Consider the following 24,160-nt stretch of genomic DNA (forward strand, 5'->3'; position numbering starts at 1 on the left):
AACAGCCCCACTATCTATTGATATATTGCTAACTGTGAGGAGAAATGATTGTTAGCATAAAACAACAGCCCCACTATCTATTGATATATTGCTAACTGTGAGCAGAAATGATTGTTAGTATAAAACAACAGCCCCACTATCTATTGATATATTGCTAACTTTGAGGAGAAATGATTGTTAGTATAAAACAACAGCCCCACTATCTATTGATATATTGCTAACTGTGAGCAGAAATGATTGTTAGTATAAAACAGCTCCCACTATCTATTGATATATTGCTAACTGTGAGGAGAAAGAATTGTTAGTATAAAACAAAAGCCCCGCTATCTAGTGATAGATTGCTGTGAGCAGAAATGATTGTTAGTATAAAACAAAAGCCCCACTATCTATTGATATATTGCTGTGAGCAGAAATGATTGTTAGTATAAAACAACAGCCCCACTATCTATTGATATATTGCTAACTGTGAGCAGAAATGATTGTTAGTATAAAACAACAGCCCCACTATCTATTGATATATTGCTAACTGTGAGGAGAAATGATTGTTAGTATAAAACAACAGCCCCACTATCTATTGATATATTGCTAACTGTGAGCAGAAATGATTGTTAGTATGAAACAACAGCCCCACTATATATTGATATATTGCTAACTGTGAGCAGAAATGATTGTTAGTATAAAACAAAAGCCCCACTATCTATTGATATATTGCTAACTGTGAGGAGAAATGATTGTTAGTATAAAACATCTCCCACTATCTATTGATATATTGCTAACTGTGAGGAGAAATGATTGTTAGTATAAAACAACAGCCCCACTATCTATTGATATATTGCTAACTGTGAGGAGAAATGATTGTTAGTATAAAACAACAGCCCCACTATCTATTGATATATTGCTAACTGTGAGGAGAAATGATTGTTAGTATAAAACAAAAGCCCCACTATTGATATATTGCTAACTGTGAGCAGAAACGATTGTTAGTATAAAACAGCTCCCACTATCTATTGATATATTGCTAACTGTGAGGAGAAATGATTGTTATTATAAAACAACAGCCCCACTATATATTGATATATTGCTAACTGTGAGCAGAAATGATTGTTAGTATAAAACAACAGCCCCACTATCTATTGATATATTGCTAACTGTGAGCAGAAATGATTGTTAGTATAAAACAACAGCCCCACTATCTATTGATATATTGCTGTGAGCAGAAATGATTGTTAGTATAAAACAACAGCCCCACTATCTATTGATATATTGCTGTGAGCAGAAATGATTGTTAGTATAAAACAACAGCCCCACTATCTATTGATATATTGCTAACTGTGAGCAGAAATGATTGTTAGTATAAAACAACAGCCCCACTATCTATTGATATATTGCTGTGAGCAGAAATGATTGTTAGTATAAAACAACAGCCCCACTATCTATTGATATATTGCTAACTGTGAGCAGAAATGATTGTTAGTATAAAACAACAGCCCCACTATCTATTGATATATTGCTAACTGTGAGCAGAAATGATTGTTAGTATAAAACAAAAGCCCCACTATATATTGATATATTGCTAACTGTGAGCAGAAATGATTGTTAGTATAAAACAACAGCCCCACTATCTATTGATATATTGCTAACTGTGAGCAGAAATGATTGTTAGTATAAAACAACAGCCCCACTATCTATTGATATATTGCTAACTGTGAGGAGAAATGATTGTTAGCATAAAACAACAGCCCCACTATCTATTGATATATTGCTAACTGTGAGCAGAAATGATTGTTAGTATAAAACAACAGCCCCACTATCTATTGATATATTGCTAACTTTGAGGAGAAATGATTGTTAGTATAAAACAACAGCCCCACTATCTATTGATATATTGCTAACTGTGAGCAGAAATGATTGTTAGTATAAAACAGCTCCCACTATCTATTGATATATTGCTAACTGTGAGGAGAAAGAATTGTTAGTATAAAACAAAAGCCCCGCTATTTAGTGATAGATTGCTGTGAGCAGAAACGATTGTTAGTATAAAACAAAAGCCCCACTATCTATTGATATATTGCTGTGAGCAGAAATGATTGTTAGTATAAAACAACAGACCCACTATCTATTGATATATTGCTAACTGTGAGCAGAAATGATTGTTATTATTAAACAACAGCCCCACTATCTATTGATATATTGCTAACTGTGAGGAGAAATGATTGTTAGTATAAAACAACAGCCCCACTATCTATTGATATATTGCTAACTGTGAGCAGAAATGATTGTTAGTATGAAACAACAGCCCCACTATCTATTGATATATTGCTAACTGTGAGCAGAAATGATTGTTAGTATAAAACAAAAGCCCCACTATCTATTGATATATTGCTAACTGTGAGGAGAAATGATTGTTAGTATAAAACATCTCCCACTATCTATTGATATATTGCTAACTGTGAGGAGAAATGATTGTTAGTATAAAACAACAGCCCCACTATCTATTGATATATTGCTAACTGTGAGGAGAAATGATTGTTAGTATAAAACAACAGCCCCACTATCTATTGATATATTGCTAACTGTGAGGAGAAATGATTGTTAGTATAAAACAAAAGCCCCACTATTGATATATTGCTAACTGTGAGCAGAAACGATTGTTAGTATAAAACAGCTCCCACTATCTATTGATATATTGCTAACTGTGAGGAGAAATTATTGTTATTATAAAACAACAGCCCCACTATATATTGATATATTGCTAACTGTGAGCAGAAATGATTGTTAGTATAAAACAACAGCCCCACTATCTATTGATATATTGCTAACTGTGAGCAGAAATGATTGTTAGTATAAAACAACAGCCCCACTATCTATTGATATATTGCTAACTGTAAGCAGAAATGATTGTTAGTATAAAACAACAGCCCCACTATCTATTGATATATTGCTAACTGTGAGGAGAAATGATTGTTAGCATAAAACAACAGCCCCACTATCTATTGATATATTGCTAACTGTGAGCAGAAATGATTGTTAGTATAAAACAACAGCCCCACTATCTATTGATATATTGCTAACTGTGAGGAGAAATGATTGTTAGTATAAAACAACAGCCCCACTATCTATTGATATATTGCTAACTGTGAGCAGAAATTATTGTTAGTATAAAACAGCTCCCACTATCTATTGATATATTGCTAACTGTGAGGAGAAAGAATTGTTAGTATAAAACAAAAGCCCCGCTATCTAGTGATAGATTGCTGTGAGCAGAAATGATTGTTAGTATAAAACAAAAGCCCCACTATCTATTGATATATTGCTGTGAGCAGAAATGATTGTTAGTATAAAACAACAGCCCCACTATCTATTGATATATTGCTAACTGTGAGGAGAAATGATTGTTAGTATAAAACAACAGCCCCACTATCTATTCATATATTGCTAACTGTGAGCAGAAATGATTGTTAGTATGAAACAACAGCCCCACTATCTATTGATATATTGCTAACTGTGAGCAGAAATGATTGTTAGTATAAAACAAAAGCCCCACTATCTATTGATATATTGCTAACTGTGAGGAGAAATGATTGTTAGTATAAAACATCTCCCACTATCTATTGATATATTGCTAACTGTGAGGAGAAATGATTGTTAGTATAAAACAACAGCCCCACTATCTATTGATATATTGCTAACTGTGAGGAGAAATGATTGTTAGTATAAAACAACAGCCCCACTATCTATTGATATATTGCTAACTGTGAGGAGAAATGATTGTTAGTATAAAACAAAAGCCCCACTATTGATATATTGCTAACTGTGAGCAGAAACGATTGTTAGTATAAAACAGCTCCCACTATCTATTGATATATTGCTAACTGTGAGGAGAAATGATTGTTATTATAAAACAACAGCCCCACTATATATTGATATATTGCTAACTGTGAGCAGAAATGATTGTTAGTATAAAACAAAAGCCCCACTATCTATTGATATATTGCTAACTGTGAGCAGAAATGATTGTTAGTATAAAACAACAGCCCCACTATCTATTGATATATTGCTAACTGTGAGCAGAAATTATTGTTAGTATAAAACAACAGCCCCACTATCTATTGATATATTGCTAACTGTGAGCAGAAATGATTGTTAGTATAAAACAACAGCCCCACTATCTATTGATATATTGCTAACTGTGAGGAGAAATGATTGTTAGTATAAAACAACAGCCCCACTATCTATTGATATATTGCTAACTGTGAGCAGAAATGATTGTTAGTATAAAACAACAGCCCCACTATCTATTGATATATTGCTAACTTTGAGGAGAAATGATTGTTAGTATAAAACAACAGCCCCACTATCTATTGATATATTGCTAACTGTGAGCAGAAATGATTGTTAGTATAAAACAGCTCCCACTATCTATTGATATATTGCTAACTGTGAGGAGAAATGATTGTTAGTATAAAACAAAAGCCCCGCTATCTAGTGATAGATTGCTGTGAGCAGAAATGATTGTTAGTATAAAACAACAGCCTCACTATCTATTGATATATTGCTAACTGTGAGCAGAAATGATTGTTAGTATAAAACAACAGCCCCACTATCTATTGATATATTGCTAACTGTGAGGAGAAATGATTGTTAGTATAAAACAACAGCCCCACTATCTATTGATATATTGCTAACTGTGAGCAGAAATGATTGTTAGTATAAAACAACAGCCCCACTATCTATTGATATATTGCTAACTGTGAGGAGAAATGATTTTTAGTATAAAACAAAAGCCCCACTATCTATTGATATATTGCTAACTGTGAGCAGAAATGATTGTTAGTATGAAACAACATCCCCACTATCTATTGATATATTGCTAACTGTGAGGAGAAATGATTGTTAGTATAAAACAACAGCCCCACTATCTATTGATATATTGCTAACTGTGAGGAGAAATGATTGTTAGTATAAAACAAAAGCCCCACTATCTATTGATATATTGCTAACTGTGAGCAGAAATGATTGTTAGTATAAAACATCTCCCACTATCTATTGATATATTGCTAACTGTGAGGAGAAATGATTGTTAGTATAAAACAACAGCCCCACTATCTATTGATATATTGCTAACTGTGAGGAGAAATGATTGTTAGTATAAAACAACAGCCCCACTATCTATTGATATATTGCTAACTGTGAGGAGAAATGATTGTTAGTGTAAAACAAAAGCCCCACTATTGATATATTGCTAACTGGGAGCAGAAATGATTGTTAGTATAAAACAGCTCCCACTATCTATTGATATATTGCTAACTGTGAGGAGAAATGATTGTTAGTATAAAACAACAGCCCTACTATCTATTGATATATTGCTAACTGTGAGCAGAAATGATTGTTAGTATAAAACAACAGCCCCACTATCTATTGATATATTGCTAACTGTGAGCAGAAATTATTGTTAGTATTAAAACAAAAGCCCCACTATCTATTGATATATTGCTAACTGTGAGGAGAAATGATTGTTAGTATAAAACAACAGCCCCACTATCTATTGATATATTGCTAACTGTGAGGAGAAATGATTTTTAGTATAAAACAAAAGCCCCACTATCTATTGATATATTGCTAACTGTGAGCAGAAATGATTGTTATTATAAAACAACAGCCCCACTATCTATTGATATATTGCTAACTGTGAGCAGAAATGATTGTTAGTATAAAACAACAGCCCCACTATCTATTGATATATTGCTAACTGTGAGCAGAAATGATTGTTAGTATAAAACAACAGCCCCACTATCTATTGATATATTGCTAACTGGGAGCAGAAATGATTGTTAGTATAAAACAGCTCCCACTATCTATTGATATATTGCTAACTGTGAGGAGAAATGATTGTTAGTATAAAACAACAGCCCTACTATCTATTGATATATTGCTAACTGTGAGCAGAAATGATTGTTAGTATAAAACAACAGCCCCACTATCTATTGATATATTGCTAACTGTGAGCAGAAATTATTGTTAGTATTAAAACAAAAGCCCCACTATCTATTGATATATTGCTAACTGTGAGGAGAAATGATTGTTAGTATAAAACAATAGCCCCACTATCTATTGATATATTGCTAACTGTGAGGAGAAATGATTTTTAGTATAAAACAAAAGCCCCATTATCTATTGATATATTGCTAACTGTGAGCAGAAATTATTGTTAGTATAAAACAACAGCCCCACTATATATTGATATATTGCTAACTGTGAGCAGAAATGATTGTTAGTATAAAACAACAGCCCCACTATCTATTGATATATTGCTAACTGTGAGCAGAAATGATTGTTATTATAAAACAACAGCCCCACTATCTATTGATATATTGCTAACTGTGAGCAGAAATGATTGTTAGTATAAAACAGCTCCCACTATCTATTGATATATTGCTAAGTGTGAGGAGAAATGATTGTTAGTATAAAACAAAAGCCCCACTATCTATTGATATATTGCTAACTGTGAGCAGAAATGATTGTTAGTATAAAACAACAGCCCCACTATCTATTGATATATTGCTAACTGTGAGCAGAAATGATTGTTAGTATAAAACAACAGCCCCACTATCTATTGATATATTGCTAACTGTGAGGAGAAATGATTGTTAGTATAAAACAACAGCCCCACTATCTATTGATATATTGCTAACTGTGAGGAGAAATGATTTTTAGTATAAAACAAAAGCCCCACTATCTATTGATATATTGCTAACTGTGAGCAGAAATGATTGTTAGTATAAAACAACAGCCCCACTATATATTGATATATTGCTAACTGTGAGCAGAAATGATTGTTAGTATAAAACAACAGCCCCACTATCTATTGATATATTGCTAACTGTGAGCAGAAATGATTGTTATTATAAAACAACAGCCCCACTATCTATTGATATATTGCTAACTGTGAGCAGAAATGATTGTTAGTATAAAACAGCTCCCACTATCTATTGATATATTGCTAACTGTGAGGAGAAATGATTGTTAGTATAAAACAAAAGCCCCACTATCTATTGATATATTGCTAACTGTGAGCAGAAATGATTGTTAGTATAAAACAACAGCCCCACTATCTATTGATATATTGCTAACTGTGAGCAGAAATGATTGTTAGTATAAAACAACAGCCCCACTATCTATTGATATATTGCTAACTGTGAGCAGAAATGATTGTTATTATAAAACAACAGCCCCACTATCTATTGATATATTGCTAACTGTGAGCAGAAATGATTGTTATTATAAAACAACAGCCCCACTATCTATTGATATATTGCTAACTGTGAGGAGAAATGATTGTTAGTATAAAACAAAAGCCCCACTATCTATTGATATATTGCTAACTGTGAGCAGAAATAATTGTTAGTATAAAACAACAGCCCCACTATTTATTGATATATTGCTAACTGTGAGCAGAAATGATTGTTAGTATAAAACAACAGCCCCACTATCTATTGATATGTTGCTAACTGTGAGCAGAAATGATTGTTAGTATAAAACAACAGCCCCACTATCTATTCATATATTGCTAACTGTGAGCAGAAATGATTGTTATTATAAAACAACAACCCGCTACTATAAATTCAGTTATCAAGGTTACAGGAAATTCAACAGCAACCTGAGTGACCAAACTAAATAATAATGACATCACTGTTCACTCACATGCTGGGAATTTATAGTCTGCATGAGACTGCAAGAGCATAAAGCTAAAACTTAATCTAAGGATAAACCTGCAATTCCAAGGTATATATTAACTATAGTTCTGTCATTATAAATGACTTGATCAAAAAGTGAAAGCAGGTGTCTCAAATTCAACATATCTGATTAATTTAAATAAAGGATAAGTGAGAACAAAGCCTTATTGGATATGGCACTCTACATTATTGTAATGAAATTGTGCTTTGTGTAAATGGTGTTCAAATGCAGAATATGCTGTAGAGGTATCCTACACTAATCCAAAGCTTCTTACAGTATAATTCATAATTCTATACTTATTCATATTGGTATATAAAAACAGATTGCGACACATATAATTACAATCTACCATCATGGGATAAAGTAAAAAATAGTGTGTAAAGCTAACTGATTTAACCAAATGTAAGAGCATAGTGCACATATAAACATGTGCTACATTATTATAAAAGGAGCAACACAAGCTAACTTATAACTAGGCAAAATGTGTGTATTGCATTGTGAGGGGTTCACAGCCCTTGTGAGACACTCTGCTAGCTACTATTGCCAATAATTGATCAGATCATATTCTGAATTAAGACCCTTGGGGACACGGGTCTGTAACTTAAAAATCCAGAACATCTCTCTTTTTCCTAAGATCTGGGCTCTGTCACCTCCTCGCAAGGGAGTAGTGACCCTTTCTATGGCCTGCCACCTGAGTGTCGCACTACTTTTATTGTGCATAAATTTGAAATGTTTGACTAGTGGGGTGCTGGCTTCACCAATTTTGATGGTGGAAAGATGATTGCGAATTCTGGTATTTACCTCAGTGCTGGTGAGCCCCACGTATTGTAAATGACATTCGATGCATGTGAGTAAGTAGATGACATAGGAGGATGTACAATTGAGGCAGGTATTAATTTTAAACACTTCTCCTGTGACAGTCGAATGAAACTCATCCGAAATGATAATAGAGTCACATGGTTTACACCTGGATTTGCCGCATCTGTACACCCCCCTGTGTCTCAACCATGATCCTTGTGGTTTATCAGAGCAAGGAGGTAACTCTGAAGGGGAAAGGATATTCCCTAAAGTCTTGCTCCTTCTAAAGGAACAGCGTAAGCCCTTCTCAACTGTATTCACAAGCTTATCATCTGCTGTTAACATTTTAAAGTGTTTGTTGACTATACTACAAATATCTTTATATTCAGTACTATAGTCTGTAACAAAGGTAACCTTATCTTCTGTCCTCGAGGCCTGTGCCTTGTTAAGAGTATTAGGTCCTTTGAGAAGGCTCTTCCTGTCCATTTTGTCAACTTGTGCATGTGCCTGCTTAATGACATATTTGGGGTATCCCCTCTCCGAGTCTCTTTTCAAGATCTTTTCTTTGCTCTTGAAACAGTGACTCTTCAGTACAGCTGCGTTTCAACCTGATCATTTCCCCTTTAGCTACTGCTAATGGTACATGCTTGGGGTGACAACTCCTAGCATGAAGCAGGGTATTTCTTGTGATTGGTTTTCTAAATTTACTACTGTGAATTTTGCCTGACCTATCTGCTGTAAGGGTGAGATCTAAAAAATTAATCTCTGTTTGATGTTGTTCAAATGTGAATTTGAGGCCTACATCATTATCATTAAGCCCATTTACAAAGTCAGTTAGGTCTGAGGGCGATCCACACCACACAAAAAGGAGATTGTCGATATACCGCCTGAAAAAGGCTATCTGATCCCTATAGGGATTTGATTCTAAAAAGATGTGGGACAGCTCCCACCAACCCATAAAAAGGTTGGCATATGAGGGCGCAAATTTGGCCCCCATGGCTGTCCCACATCTTTGGAGATAAAACTTTTCCCCAAAGCGAAAATAGTTGTGTGTAAGCATGAAATGTGTGACCCTCAATATATATTCAATGAAGGACGTGTCTAGGGAGGAAAAATTCTCCAGAAAATATCTGATAGCATTCATGCCTTTTTCATGCGGGATGGAGGAGTAGAGGGCCACTACATCCACATTCAGCCAAATGTGTGCCCCTACATTCCACGTGAAATCTTCTAGAAGATTTAAAAGGTCTTTAGTATCTCTCAGGTGACTTTGTAAGCTCTTCACAAAGGGGAAAAGGAGAGCATCTAACCATTGGGATAGGTGTTCAAAAATGGACCCAATACCACTTATAATTGGTCGTCCCTTGACTTCTGTCAATGTTTTGTGAACTTTTGGAAGATGGTGGAAGATGGGCACCACTGGACATTCAACATACAAATACTCAAAAGTAGCAGATTCGAAGTGCCCATCTTCCAACCCATCATCCAGAAGTCTTCTTAGGTCCCTTTGAAAACTTGATGTGGGATCCCTGTCTAACTCTAGGTAATTATTCGTATCGTGTAGCTGCCTATGTGCTTCATTTATGTAGGCATCCCTGTCTAGAGCAACTACCGCACCTCCCTTATCCGCTTTTTTTTCTGACCCCTATGGGTTTTTTATCCGCATGTGGATTACAATAAATTTTGGATTTTAATTTGACCCCGGATTGCCTTTTCCTTATTTGCCTTTAATATAGCCAGATTCTGGGGTCCACAAGCTCGGAAGCCTCTCACACAGCAGGCAGTATACTCATTCCCCTGCTTGCTTAGCCCAAGCTACGTTCTTACCTGACGTCAGGGTAAGGGATTCTACCGATTGGCCACCATACACTACGTGACCGGCAGCATTTACGTCACTGGACGCTCACAGCGTGTGCAGAGAGGCACACAATTCACGGCACGCCACAGACAACGTCTGACAAGTGGAGGAGCATCGGGGACTATCTTGTTACACACGGAGCCGGAGGGACAATTACAACACAGCACCGCATATCTGTAGTGAGTATAGCCAGTGGCTTTTATTTTGACATAGTCAAGTCTCACACGGACTGCTTGATTTTGCTGTTGATTTGTTTGAAGAGTCTGAGGCAGGAGTGTGTTAACAATTGAACTTTATGCTGATTTAACAAACAGTCGGTTATATCCTCAAATTTCGATTGGGCTTATTTAGCAAGTGAGAGATGTATTTAATCCCTTTACAGGGCGCTTCCTCAACCATTGTGCACTAAACTAACTCTTTCAGTGAATCAATTATATAAAGGTATATATATTTATTGTACCAAAATACCATTATATATATATATATATATATATATATATATATATATATATATATATATATGTGTAAATATGTATTTATGAATAACAAGAACATATTCTGCTATGTGCAGAACATTGTAATGTGAAATATTTATATTTTCATGTCGGGTTAGCACACATGAGAATATGCAATTGGGTTTGCACACGAGTGAGGTGTTTTTTTTCTTTCAGTTTTTTGCTCTATTGAATTGTATGGGGAATAGGTTATCACAATATTGTAAGCTCCGCTTTGTGCGTTCGACGGGTTAGCGTGAGAGCAATAACTTTTTACCTTCGACTCGTACTACAAGTGCAACCTGACGCGCAAAAAGTTTGTATTATTGTATATTTCTTTATACTTTTACTATAAAAATGTATATGTTTGCAAAGTGTGTCTGAGTGATGTGTATATATATATATCTACAGTATATATTTTACAGTTGTATTATGTGTATGTAATGTGTCATTGTGTATGTGTAATGTATGTGTGCATATGTGTGTATGCGTGTATGTGTGTGTACAAGTGTGTGTGTGTAAAAGTATGAATGTGTGTAAATGTGTGTGGTGTGTGTATGTGTATATGTGTTTGCGGCATATTTGGGTGTATTTGTTTATGTGTGTGTGTTTGTTTGTGTGTGTGTTTGTGTATGTTTTTCTATATGTATTTGTGTGTGTGTGTGTTTTTTGTGTATGTGTGCATGTGTGTGTGTGTGTTTGTATGTGTGTGTGTTTGTTTATGTGTGTGCGTGTTTGTTTTGTTTGAGTCTGTGTGTGTGTGTGCATGTGTTTGTGTGTTAATGTGCTCATGTGTATTTGTGTGTGTGTGTGTTTGTTTTGTTTGAGTATGTGTTTGTGTGTGTGTTCATGTGTTTGCGTATATGTGTGTGTGTTTGTCTTGTTTGTGTATGTGTGTATTTGTGCATGTTTGTGTGTGTGCTTGTGCATGTATATGTGTGTGTGTGCATGTATATGTGTGTGTGTGCATGTTTGTGTGTGTGTGCTTGTGTATGTGTCAGTGCATGTTTGTGTGTTTGCTTGTATGTGTGTGCATGTGTATGTGTGTGTGTGTGTGTGTGTGTGTGTGTGTGTGTGCGTTGGGCTTCAAATCCACTCATCTGCTGCCAAAACCTGAGAATGACCTACCAAATATTTTAAACTTTAAAATCTCAGTGACTGCTGCACATATTTTTCAACAACAATCATGAATGTCCCTTGAAACCAAATATTTAGTACCCCCATAAATGCTAAATAGATGAAAACATAACAATATTGCAATATACATCTAGAATTTATTTTGTCTGAGATTGCAATAAAATAACTTTGAAATTTGTGTTTGTTGCACTTCTTCTAGAGAGGCTGGAATTTAATTTGTGTGTGCTGCAGTTTGCTTGACCTGGCTACATGCTACATGTTTATTGCTTACAGCAGATGATTTTCAAGTGCTTTTAAAATGTTAATAAAGTATGAAACCTTTTAACCTTCTGCATAAGCTATTCTAGAGAGAATACTATTATAATAATAATAATAATAATAATAATAATAATGCTGTGCATAAGCTATCTTAGAGAGGTTAACCCTTTCGTGACCGGGTTATAAAGTCTACATCAGAACAACGTTCCGATGTAGACAAATTGAAATCATGCGATCGTGCAAACAATCGCAAGATTTCAATTATAGGATCGGGTCTGGGGGGCGTCCCTATGACGCTAGGAACGCCCTCCAGACTGCGATCAAATCCTGCAAGCACAGTAGGCTTCAGGACAGCCGTTGGCTATGACGTTGTATTCCGTCATAACGGCTTTAATACCCAGAGCCGTTGTGACGGAATACAACGTCATAACAGCGTGAAAAGGTTAACATAATAATAATAATAATAATAATAATGTTAATAATTATAATAATAATAATGTTGCGCATAAGCTATCCTAAAGAGGTTACTGGTATTATTACTATAATAATAATAATAATAGTAATAATAATAATGTTGTGCATAAGCTATGCTAAAGAGGTTATACTAATAATACTAACAATAATAATAATAATAATGTTGCGCATAAGCTATGCTAATGAGGTTATACTAATAATACTAACAATAATAATAATAATAATGTTGTGCATAAGCTATCCTAAATAGGTTACAATAATAATAATATTAATAATAATAATAATAATAATAATAATAATAATAATAATACATTTGTGGACAAGCTATCCTAAAGAGGGTACTATAATAATAATAATATTGTTGTGCATAAGCTATGCTAAAGAGGTTACTATTATAATAATAATAATAAAAATGTTGTGCACAAGCTATCCTAAAGAGGTGACAATAATAATAATAATAATAATAATAATAATAATAATAATAAAAATGTTGTGCACAAGCTATCCTAAAGAGGTGACAATAATAATAATAATAATAATAATAATAATAATAATAATAATGTTGTGCATAAACTATGCTAAAGAGGTGACAATAATAATAATAATAATAATAATAATAATAATAATAATGTTGTGCATAAACTATGCTAAAGAGGTTACTATAATAATAATAAAAATTTTGTGCACAAGCCATCCTAAAGAGGTGACAATAATAATAATAATAATAATAATAATAATAATAATAATAATAATATTGTGCATAAGCTATCCTAAAGAGGTTACTATAATAATAATAATAATAATAATAATAATAATAATAATGTTGTGCATAAACTATGCTAAAGAGGTTACTATAATAATAATAATAATAATAATAATAATAATAATAATGTTGTGCATAAGCTATCCTAAAGAGGTGACAATAATAATAATAATAATAATGTTGTGCATAAACTATGCTAAAGAGGTTACTATAATAATAATAATAATAATAATAATAATAATAATAATGTTGTGCATAAGCTATCCTAAAGAGGTTACTATAATAATAATAATAATAATAATAATAATAATAATAATAATAATAATAATAATAATAATAAAAATGTTGTACATAAGCTATCTTTAAGAGGTTACAATTATAATAAAAATAATAACAATAATAATAATAATCATGCTGTGCATAAGCTATCCTAAAGAGTTTACAATAATAATAATAATAATAATAATAATAATAATAATACTGTGCATAAGCTATCCTAAAGAGGTTCCAATAATAATAATAATAATAATAATAATAATAATAATAATAATAATAATAATAATAATAATACTGTGCATAAGCTATCCTAAAGAGGTTACAATTATTATTATTATTATTATTATTATTATTATTATTATTATTATTATTATTATTATTATATAATAAAAATGTTGTGCATAAGCTATCCTAAAGAGGTTACAATAATAATAATAATAATAATAATAATAATAATAATTATAATAATGTTGTGCATAAGCTATCCTAAAGAGGTTACAATAATAATAATAATAATAATAATAATAATAATAATAATAATAATAATAATGTTGTGCATAAGCTATCCTAAAGAGGTTACAATAATAATAATAATAATAATAATAATAATAATAATAATAATAATAATAATAATGTTGTGCATAAGCTATCCTAAAGAGGTTACAATAATAATAATAATAATAATAATAATAATAATAATAATAATGCTGTGCATAAGCTATCCTAAAGAGGTTACTGGTATTATTACAATAATAATAATAATAATAATAATAATAATAATAATAATAATAATGTTGTGCATAAGCTATCCTAAAGAGGTTACAATAATAATAATAATAATAATAATAATAATAATAATGTTGTGCATAAGCTATCCTAAAGAGGTTACAATAATAATAATAATAATAATAATAATAATAATAATAATAATAATAATAATAATAATAATGTTGTGCATAAGCTATCCTAAAGAGGTTACTATGCCGTTGTTAGTAGATGAGTCCTGTTGTTGGCCTTGCCTTGTTCTCTGTGAGACCTGCCACTGGTCTGTACATGTAAAGGGCTTAATGTATTTAGAAGCGGATGCAGCTGGTAAATGGGCACCTGCTTTCTACAAGGTAAGAAGCAGGGGTCATCTGACAGCTCATTCTTACCCTCTTGACCATAAAACCTATTTGTTCAGGGTGATAGACATGCCCTTCTCTGAGACAAGTGGGGGGTGTTACACAAAGGTGGTGCACAAAGGCACAAGGACAGGTTTCCAAGTTGAGAACCTTGTCCATGTGTCCTTTATTGCATGGGTCCATAGTGTTTCCTTCCATATATTACCTGCACACTGTGCATATTGTGTCCTGCTGATCTGTACCTGCATAGTGTATCCTGCTGATCTATTCCAGCATATTGTGTCTTGCTGATCTGCACCTGCATAATGTGTCCTGCTGATCTATACCTGTGTATTGTGTCTGCTGATCTATACCTGCATATTGTGTCCTGCTGATCTATACCTGTGTATTGTGTCTGCTGATTTATACCTGCATAGTGTGCCCTACTGCTCTGTACCTGCATATTGTGTTCTGCTGTTCTATACCTGCATAATGTGTCCTGCTGATCTATACGTGCATATTGTGTTATGCTGATCTATACCTGCATAGTGTGTTCTGCTGATCTATACCTGCATATTGTGTCCTGCTGTTCTATACCTGCATAATGTGTCCTGCTGATCTATACTTGCATATTGTGTTATGCTGATCTATACCTGCATAGTGTGTTCTGCTGATCTATACCTGCATATTGTGTCCTGCTGATCTATACCTGCATAGTGTGTTCTGCTGATCTATACCTGCATATTGTATCTGCTGATCTATACCTGCATACTGTGTCCTGCTGATTTATACCTGCATAGTGTGTCCTGCTGATTTATACCTGCATAGTGTGTCCTGCTGATCTATACCTGCATACTGTGTTCTGCTGATCTATACCTGCATAGTGTGTCCTGCTGATCTATACCTGCATACTGTGTTCTGCTGATTTATACCTGCATAGTGTGTCCTGCTGATCTATACCTGCATACTGTGTTCTGCTGATCTATACCTGTATATTGTGTCCTGCTGATCTATACCTGCATAGTGTGTCCTGCTGATCTATACCTGCATACTGTGTTCTGCTGATCTATACCTGCATAGTGTGTCCTGCTGATTTATACCTGCATAGTGTGTCCTATTGATCTATACCTGAATAGTGTGTCCTGCTGATCTATACCTGCATAGTGTGTCTGCTGATCTATACCTGCATAGTGTGTCTGCTGATCTATACCTGCATAGTGTGTCCTGCCGATCTTTATCTGCATAGTGTGTCTGCTGGCCTGTACATGAATAATGTGTCCTTGTTATCTATTCTGCATAGAAGTGGCCTTGTTCAATGTTAAATGCTGACAGCGTATGCTGTCATTATTTAGCGATGTCAAGCGGACATTTAATAAATTTACCCCCATACCTGCATATTGTATCCTGTTGGATATACCCTGCATATTGTGTTCTGCAGATCTATAACTGAATATTGTGTCCTGCTGATATATACCTGTGTATTGTGTCAACTGATCCATACCTGCATATTGTGTCCTGTTGGATATACCCTGCATATTGTGTTTGCTGTTCTATACCTGCATATTGTGTCCTGCAGATCTATAACTGAATATTGTGTCCTGCTGATATATACCTGTGTATTGTGTCAACTGATCTATACCTGCATAGTGTGTCCTGCTGATCTATAACTGCATAGTGTGTCCTGTTGATCTGTACCTGTATATTGTGTCTTGCTGATCTATACCTGCATATTGTGTCCTGCTGATCTATACCTGCATATTGTGTCCTGCTGATCTATACCTGCATAGTGTGCCCTGCTGATCTATAACTGCATAGTGTGTCCTGTTGATCTGTACCTGCATATTGTGTCTTGCTGATCTATACCTGCATATTGTGTCCTACTGATCTATACCTGCATATTGTGTCCTGCTGATCTATACATACATAGTGTGTATGCCGGCCTGTACATGAATAGTGTGTCCTTGTTATCTATTCTGCATATTGTGTCCTGCTGATCTGCACCTGCATAGTGTGTCAACTTTCAACTTTCCTGCACCTGCATATTGTGCTGACCTGCATAGTGTGTCCTGCTGATCTATACCTGCATATTGTGTCCTGCTGATCTATACCTGCATATTGTGTCCTGCTGATCTATACCTGCATATTGTGTCCTGCTGATCTATACCTACATATTGTGTCCTGCTGATCTATACCTGCATATTGTGTCCTGCTGATCTATACCTGCATATTGTATCCTGCTGATCTATACCTGCATATTGTATCCTGCTGATCTATACCTGTGTATTGTGTCCTGCTGATCTATACCTGCATATTGTGTCCTGCTGATCTATACCTGCATATTGTGTCCTGCTGATCTATACCTGCATATTGTATCCTGCTGATCTATACCTGTGTATTGTGTCTGCTGATCTATACCTGCATAGTGTGTCCTGCTGATCTATACCTGTGTACTGTGTCAACTGATCTATACCTGCATATTGTGTCCTGCTGATCTATACCTGTGTATTGTGTCAACTGATCTATACCTGCATATTGTGTCCTGCTGATCTATACCTGCATAATGTGTCCTGCTGATCTATACCTGCATATTGTGTTCTGCTGATCTATACCTGCATATTGTGTCCTGCTGATCTATACCTGCATATTGTGTCCTGCTGATCTATACCTGTGTATTGTGTCAACTGATCTATACCTGCATATTGTATCCTGCTGATCTATACCTGCATAGTGTGTCCTGCTGATCTATACCTGCATAGTGTGTCCTGCTGATCTATACCTGCATACTGTGTCCTGCTGATCTATACCTGCATACTGTGTCCTGCTGATCTATACCTGCATATTGTGTCCTGCTGATCTATACCTCCATATTGTGTCCTGCTGATCTATACCTGCATATTGTATCCTGCTGATCTATACCTGCATATTGTATTCTGCTGATCTATACCTGCATATTGTATCCTGCTGATCTATACCTGCATATTGTGTCCTGCTGATCTATACCTGAATATTGTATCCTGCTGATCTATACCTGCATATTGTGTCCTGCTGATCTATACCTGCATATTGTGTCCTGCTGATCTATACCTGCATACTGTGTCCTGCTGATCTATACCTGCATATTGTGTCCTGCTGATCTATACCTGCATAGTGTGTCCTACTGACCTGTACATGAATATTGTGTCCTGCAGATCTATAACTGCATATTGTGTCCTGCTGATCTATACCTGCATATTGTGTCCTGCTAATCTATACCTGCATACTGTGTCTGCTGATCTATACCTGCATATTGTGTCCGCTGGCCTGTGCATGAGTAGTGTGTGCTGCAGACCCATACCTGCATATTGTTAGATTAAAATTAGATTAAATTTAGATTAAAATTATATTTAACTTAGGGGGGTGTTAGGGTTAGGGTTAGACTTAGCTTTAGGGGTTAATACATTTATTAGAGTAGCGGCGAGGTCCGGTCAGCAGCTTAGGGGTTAATACTTGAAGTTAGGTGGCGGCAATGTTCGGGAGGGCAGATTAGGGGTTAATACTATTTATTATAGTGTTTGCGAGGCGGGAGTGCAACGGTTTAGGGGTTAATACATTTATTATAGTGGCGGCGAGGTCCGGTCGGCAGTTTAGGGGTTAATAAGTGTAGTTAAGTAGTGGTGACGTTGGGGGGGCAGATTAGGGGTTAATAAATATTATGTAGGTGTCGACAATGTTAGGGGCAGCAGATTAGGGGTTCATAGGGATAATGTAGGTGGCGGCGGTGTGCGGTCGGAAGATTAGGGGTTAAAACAAATTATTATAGTGGCGGCAACCTCGGTTTAGGGGTACATAGGTAGTTTATGGGTGTTAGTCTACTTTAGAGCACTGTAGTTAAGAGCTTTATAAAACTGGCGTTAGCCCATAAAGCTCTTAACTACTGACTTTTTTTTGCGGCTGGAGTCTTGTCGGTAGAGGCTCTACCGCTCACTTCAGCCAAGACTCTAAATACCGGCGTTAGGAAGATCCCATTGAAAAGATAGGATACACAATTGGCGTAAGGGGATCTGCGGTATGGAAAAGTCGCGGCTGGAAAGTGAGCGGTAGACCCTTTCCTGTCTGACTCTAAATACCAGCGGGCGGCCAAAAGCAGCGTTAGGACCCCTTAACGCTGCTTTTGACGGCTAACGCAGAACTCTAAATCTAGGAGTGTGTCAGGTAATCTATACCTGCATACTGTGTCCTGCTGATCTATACCTGTATATGGTGTCCTGCTGATCTATACCTGCATATTGTGTCTTGCTGATCTATACCTGCATATTGTGTCCTGCTGATCTATACCTGCATATTGTGTCTTGCTGATCTATACCTGCATACTGTGTCTGCTGATCTATACCTGCATATTGTGTCCTGCTGATCTGTACATGAATATTGTGTCAACTGGCCTGTGCATGAGTAGTGTGTGCAGACCCATACCTGCATATTGTGTCCTTCTCAGCATTACTTACATTCTATAAAATGCTGCCCAGTACTCCATACTGTGTCCTGTAGCCTATACCTGCAAGGTCTGACTATCTGGCCCAAACTTGCATACAGTGTCATACTGGGCTGTCCCAATGCACATAACGTATAAGCCTGGCTATAACTGACTGCAATCTGACCTCATCTGTCACTGTCTTGCTGTACATATAACCTGTTATCACATAGCCATATATGTGCTAGATATTCAGTGCTATTAGATCAATACCTGCATATTGTATCCTGCTGATCTATACCTGCATATTGTGTCCTGCTGATCTATACCTGCATATTGTATCTTGCTGATCTATACCTGCATATTGTATCCTGCTGATCTATACCTGCATATTATATCCTGCTGATCTATACCTGCATATTGTATCCTGCTGATCTATACCTGCATATTGTGAACTGCTGGCCTGTACATGAACAGTGTGTGCTGCAGACCCATACGGTATACCTGCATATATTGTGTCCTTCTTAGCATTACTTACATTCTATAAAATGCTGCCCAGTACTCCATACTGTGTCCTGTAGCCTATACCTGCAAGGTCTGACTATCTGGCCCATACTTGCATACAGTGTCATCCTGGGCTGTCCCAATGCACATAATGTATAAGCCTGGCTATAACTGACTGCAATCTGACCTCATCTGTCACTGTCTTGCTGTACATATACCCTGTTATCACATGCAGGGGCATATTATGGCCTAGGCCAGCATATACGGGAGGGGCAGCACATCTGCCCTATCCCCTCTCTCTAAAAGCCAGCACACAGTACAGTGAGCGATAAAGTGCAGACTTTTACAGAGAAGACAAGGAACGTGCGCTGATTAAGATCGCTCTTCACAGACAGTGCTCCTTAAAACCGTTGCTTCATTTATAGCCGCCGGCATTTTTGCAGTGGAAGCGTTCTTGGTGAGAAACTTGCCCGGGGATATGCTTACAAGGTGAGGCTGGAGGAGAAGTCGAGAAGTCATTGACAGCTGTGGTGGGTCTGCGAGCGAAGTGCTTATTGCAGATCTTAGTAACTAACAAACTGGATGCGTCTTAGATAAGCTTGTGATATCTAATCATAAACTCTAATAGCTTTCTCTGCATTCATGAACTCTCTCTCTCTCTCTCTCTCTCTCTCTATCTTCTCTTCTTCTTGTTTGTTTGTTTTTTTGAAATGTTCAGTATGGGCGGAGATACAATAAGCAAAATCAGCTAATTTAAATGAGAAAATAAAGGCAAAGAAGCTATTTGTAAACTATTTTATACACTCCAGTACGCAAAATGGATATCAGGGAACACAATAAATAGGAGAAAATATTAGAGTATATTGCCCCTTTAAGTTCTGTTTTCATATTTACTTTGTTCTCTTGATATCCTTTGTTAAAACATTTTTTTACATATCCTACACTACTGGGAGCTAGCGGGTGATTGGTGGCTACATACATTTGTCTCTTGTCATTAGCTCACAAGGGGCCTGATTACCTAAAGCTCTTCACTCAGGTGAGATGATATACAATTATCAAAAGGGAGACAAGCCACAACTGGGCAACAGCTAAAAGTGATCCACTTTATTGCAAAAAGTGATATGCAACATAGGAAGGGCAAATCTAGATTTTGCTATATGTCTCCAAGGGCTGTTCCCTGCACTTTATGTGAAGGAGAGACAAGCCCAGTGCATGATTATGCTTTCACAGTTTCTTTGTAACTTTAACAAATTAGGATCATACTATGTATATTTATGTGTATCCTTTACAAATTACATTGCTCTTTGTATTTCTGCAATATTATATCCCTTAAAAAAAAAAAGGACTGCTTAGCACTTATTTCAAGTTAAAATCTGCACAAGTGCTGCTCTTTGAGAATTGTGAGTTTCTCTTTAAATTTAAGCACCAGAATCCTTTGAGCTAGAATATTCCCACTAAAAAGTCAAGAGCAATAATTTGAGTTTTATTTACAAGCTATTACAATTTCTATTCTGTCTCTCCCCCCCTTACAGCATGTTCTTTGGAGTGCTACCTTTGTCCATATCCAACTGCCAGTGCCGAATGTACTGATACAAAGAATTGTACAGCGACTCAACAGTTATGCAAAACAACAGTAACCGGAGGATTTGAAGGTGAGTTTCTTTATCATCAAATTAAAATTAAAACTAAATACTAGAATTAGACACCAATCAGCAAGCGCTACCCAGGTGCTGAACCAACAATAGGCCGGCTCCTAAGCTAACATTTCTGCTTTTCAAATAAAGATACCAAGAGGACGAATAAAAAATGATAATAGGCATAAATTAAAAAGTTACTTAAAATTGCATGATCTATCTGAATCCTGAAAGAAAAAAATAGGTTTCATATCCCTTTAAGGTTGCCATATTGCCTCTTTAAAGGAGGACACATATGAAAAATACAGATATCTCGGTTTTTACAACAGAACATTATTCAAATGTACATTATGTATTTTTATATTTTTCATGTGTCCTTCCTTAAACAATATAACAACCCTAGCTGCACTCTCAACCCGAGTGTGTACAAACACCCAAGTCATTAGCAAAACTCGCAGGCCTGGGCACTCACTAGCTCTCACAGGCAGCTGCATCTGCAATTATTATTGCAGTTAAAGTGACAGTACATTCCTTGTAATTACAAGACATTTCTATTGCGTTGTAATACAATAACATAGCCAAGTCTAAAAATGTTTAACATCCTTTTTACTGAATTTATATTTCCATAGCTAAACCCAACCAACAATTTGCAACAAAAAGACTAGCCGCTGTCATAAAGTTATTAAAAATGCATTGTTTTGCAGTTGTTATTTGATAAAGCCAATTAGGAACATATATGTAGCAGAGTTGGCTTTAATAAGTCAGCAGGTGCATTTCAAGTTCTGAGAATTAGAAATCACTCAATTTTCAAAGCTAAATTACATGAAAAGGGGACAAAATAATTAAATATATTGCAAAGTTGTTTCATTATGCATAACTAAACTAAAAAAATCTCAGTGTTTACTGTCTTTTAACCCCAGACCAGCTTGTGTGCAAAGTCCATTAGGAGAAATCACATTAGATTATCAAACAATATGCATAATAGTTGGCCCTTACTTGGATAGGAAAGCAATTCTGGCCCAGATTACAAGTGGAGCACTATTATAGTGCAGGGTGTGCTATCAATATCCTGGACCGCACTAGTATTAGAGCAAAAACTGATATCACAAGTCCATGATAAAGAAGAATAACAAATAAATGTTTAGCCTGGTTGTAATCCCTGTAGCACCCCTATGCTTTCAATGGATATTGTGACTTTGCTAAAAATCGCTCATATTACAAGTTGAAAATTGTGTAACAGCGCTAAAAAACTTGAGACCTAGGGGCGATTTATGAAAGTGCGAGAGGACATGATACGATGTAGCGTATCATGTGCACCGCACATCGATACATGACGACAGCATACATTCTTGTGAACTGCTTGTACAATGCCGCACCCTGCAGATTCGCAGCCAATTGTCCGCTAGCAGGGGGAGTCAATCAGCCCGTTCATATAGGATCGGGTGGATTGATATCCGCAGCCTCAGAGCAGGCAGAAAGGTTATGGAGCTGCTGTCTTTAGACCGCTGATTCATAACTGCTTTTTCCGGCGAGCCATTCGGAGCTTGATAATTCGGCCCCCTAAAGTTAAGTATTAGGACTACAAAAATTGTAATAAAACACGTGAAACATATTTAAAAAAAGTTTTACACTTATATATATATTTATATATATATATATATATACACACAGAAAAGCACACTCTCACGGACAAACAACCAGCTCAATACCATTGTTAGCCTGTTTTTTGCCGATTTACCACCTGGGTGCAGCTTCTTTTAGCCCAGTAATGCTTTTCACAGAGTAGAACTTTCCTATAGTATATCAGTCTGATCCCGCCTATTAAGGTCAGTCCAGTACTGAAATACCAGGCAATTCCTCTCTAAACAATGAACACAACAACCCCAGACGATCGTTTCGGCCTTCATTGGACCTTGTCAGTGAGGTGTAGCCATATTCCTCTAAGCACACTGATCCTCGTCTGGATTCCCCTTTTTCCCATAGGGAGACTAAATACACACAGAGAGAAGCACACTCACAGGAATGAACAACCGGCTCAATACCATTGTTAACCTGTTCTTTTGTGATTTACCACCTGGGTGCAGCTTCTTTTAGCCCAGTAATGCTTTTCACAGAGTAGAACTTTCCTGTAGTATATCAGTCTGATCCCGCCTATTACGGTCAGTCCAGCGCCGAAATACCAGGCAATTCCTCTCTGAACAAGGAACACAGCAACCCGAGACGATTGTTTCTGCCATAAAAGGCGGGATCAGACTGATATACTACAGGAAAGTTCTTCTCTGTGAAACGCATTACTGGGCTAAAAAGAAGCTGCACCCAGGTGGTAAATCGCCAGAGAACAGGCTAACAATGGTATTGAGCTGGCTGTTCATTCCTGTGGGTGTGCTTCTCCCTGTATGTATGTAGTCTCCCTAAGGGGAAAAGGGGCAAACAGATGTGGACTCCTTGCTCAGTGTACTTAAAGGAATATGGCTACACCTCACTGACAAGGCCCAATGAAGGCTGAAATAATTGTCTGGGGTTGCTGTGTTCCTTGTTCAGAGAGGAATTGCCTGGTATTTCGGTGCTGGACTGACCGTAATAGGCGGGATCTGACTGATATATTACAGGAAAGTTCTACTCTGTGCAAAGCATTACTGGGCTAAAAAGAAGCTGCACCCATGTGGTAAATCGCCAGAGA

At 36.1% G+C, this 24,160-nt stretch overlaps 1 protein-coding gene across 1 annotated transcript in view; it reads left to right on the top strand.

The window, feature by feature from the left end:
• The window catches only part of LOC128661175 (ly6/PLAUR domain-containing protein 2-like), a 53,104-nt gene that overhangs the window by 24,443 nt on the left and 4,501 nt on the right, over positions 1–24,160 (top strand). Inside the window, exon 2 of the mRNA XM_053715407.1 lies at positions 21,379–21,498. Within this exon, the coding sequence (XP_053571382.1) occupies positions 21,379–21,498 (120 nt within the window). The remainder of the gene's footprint in view (positions 1–21,378; positions 21,499–24,160) is intronic.

This window comes from Bombina bombina, chromosome 5 (assembly GCF_027579735.1).
Source record: "Bombina bombina isolate aBomBom1 chromosome 5, aBomBom1.pri, whole genome shotgun sequence".
In the NCBI taxonomy this organism is placed as follows: domain Eukaryota; kingdom Metazoa; phylum Chordata; class Amphibia; order Anura; family Bombinatoridae; genus Bombina; species Bombina bombina.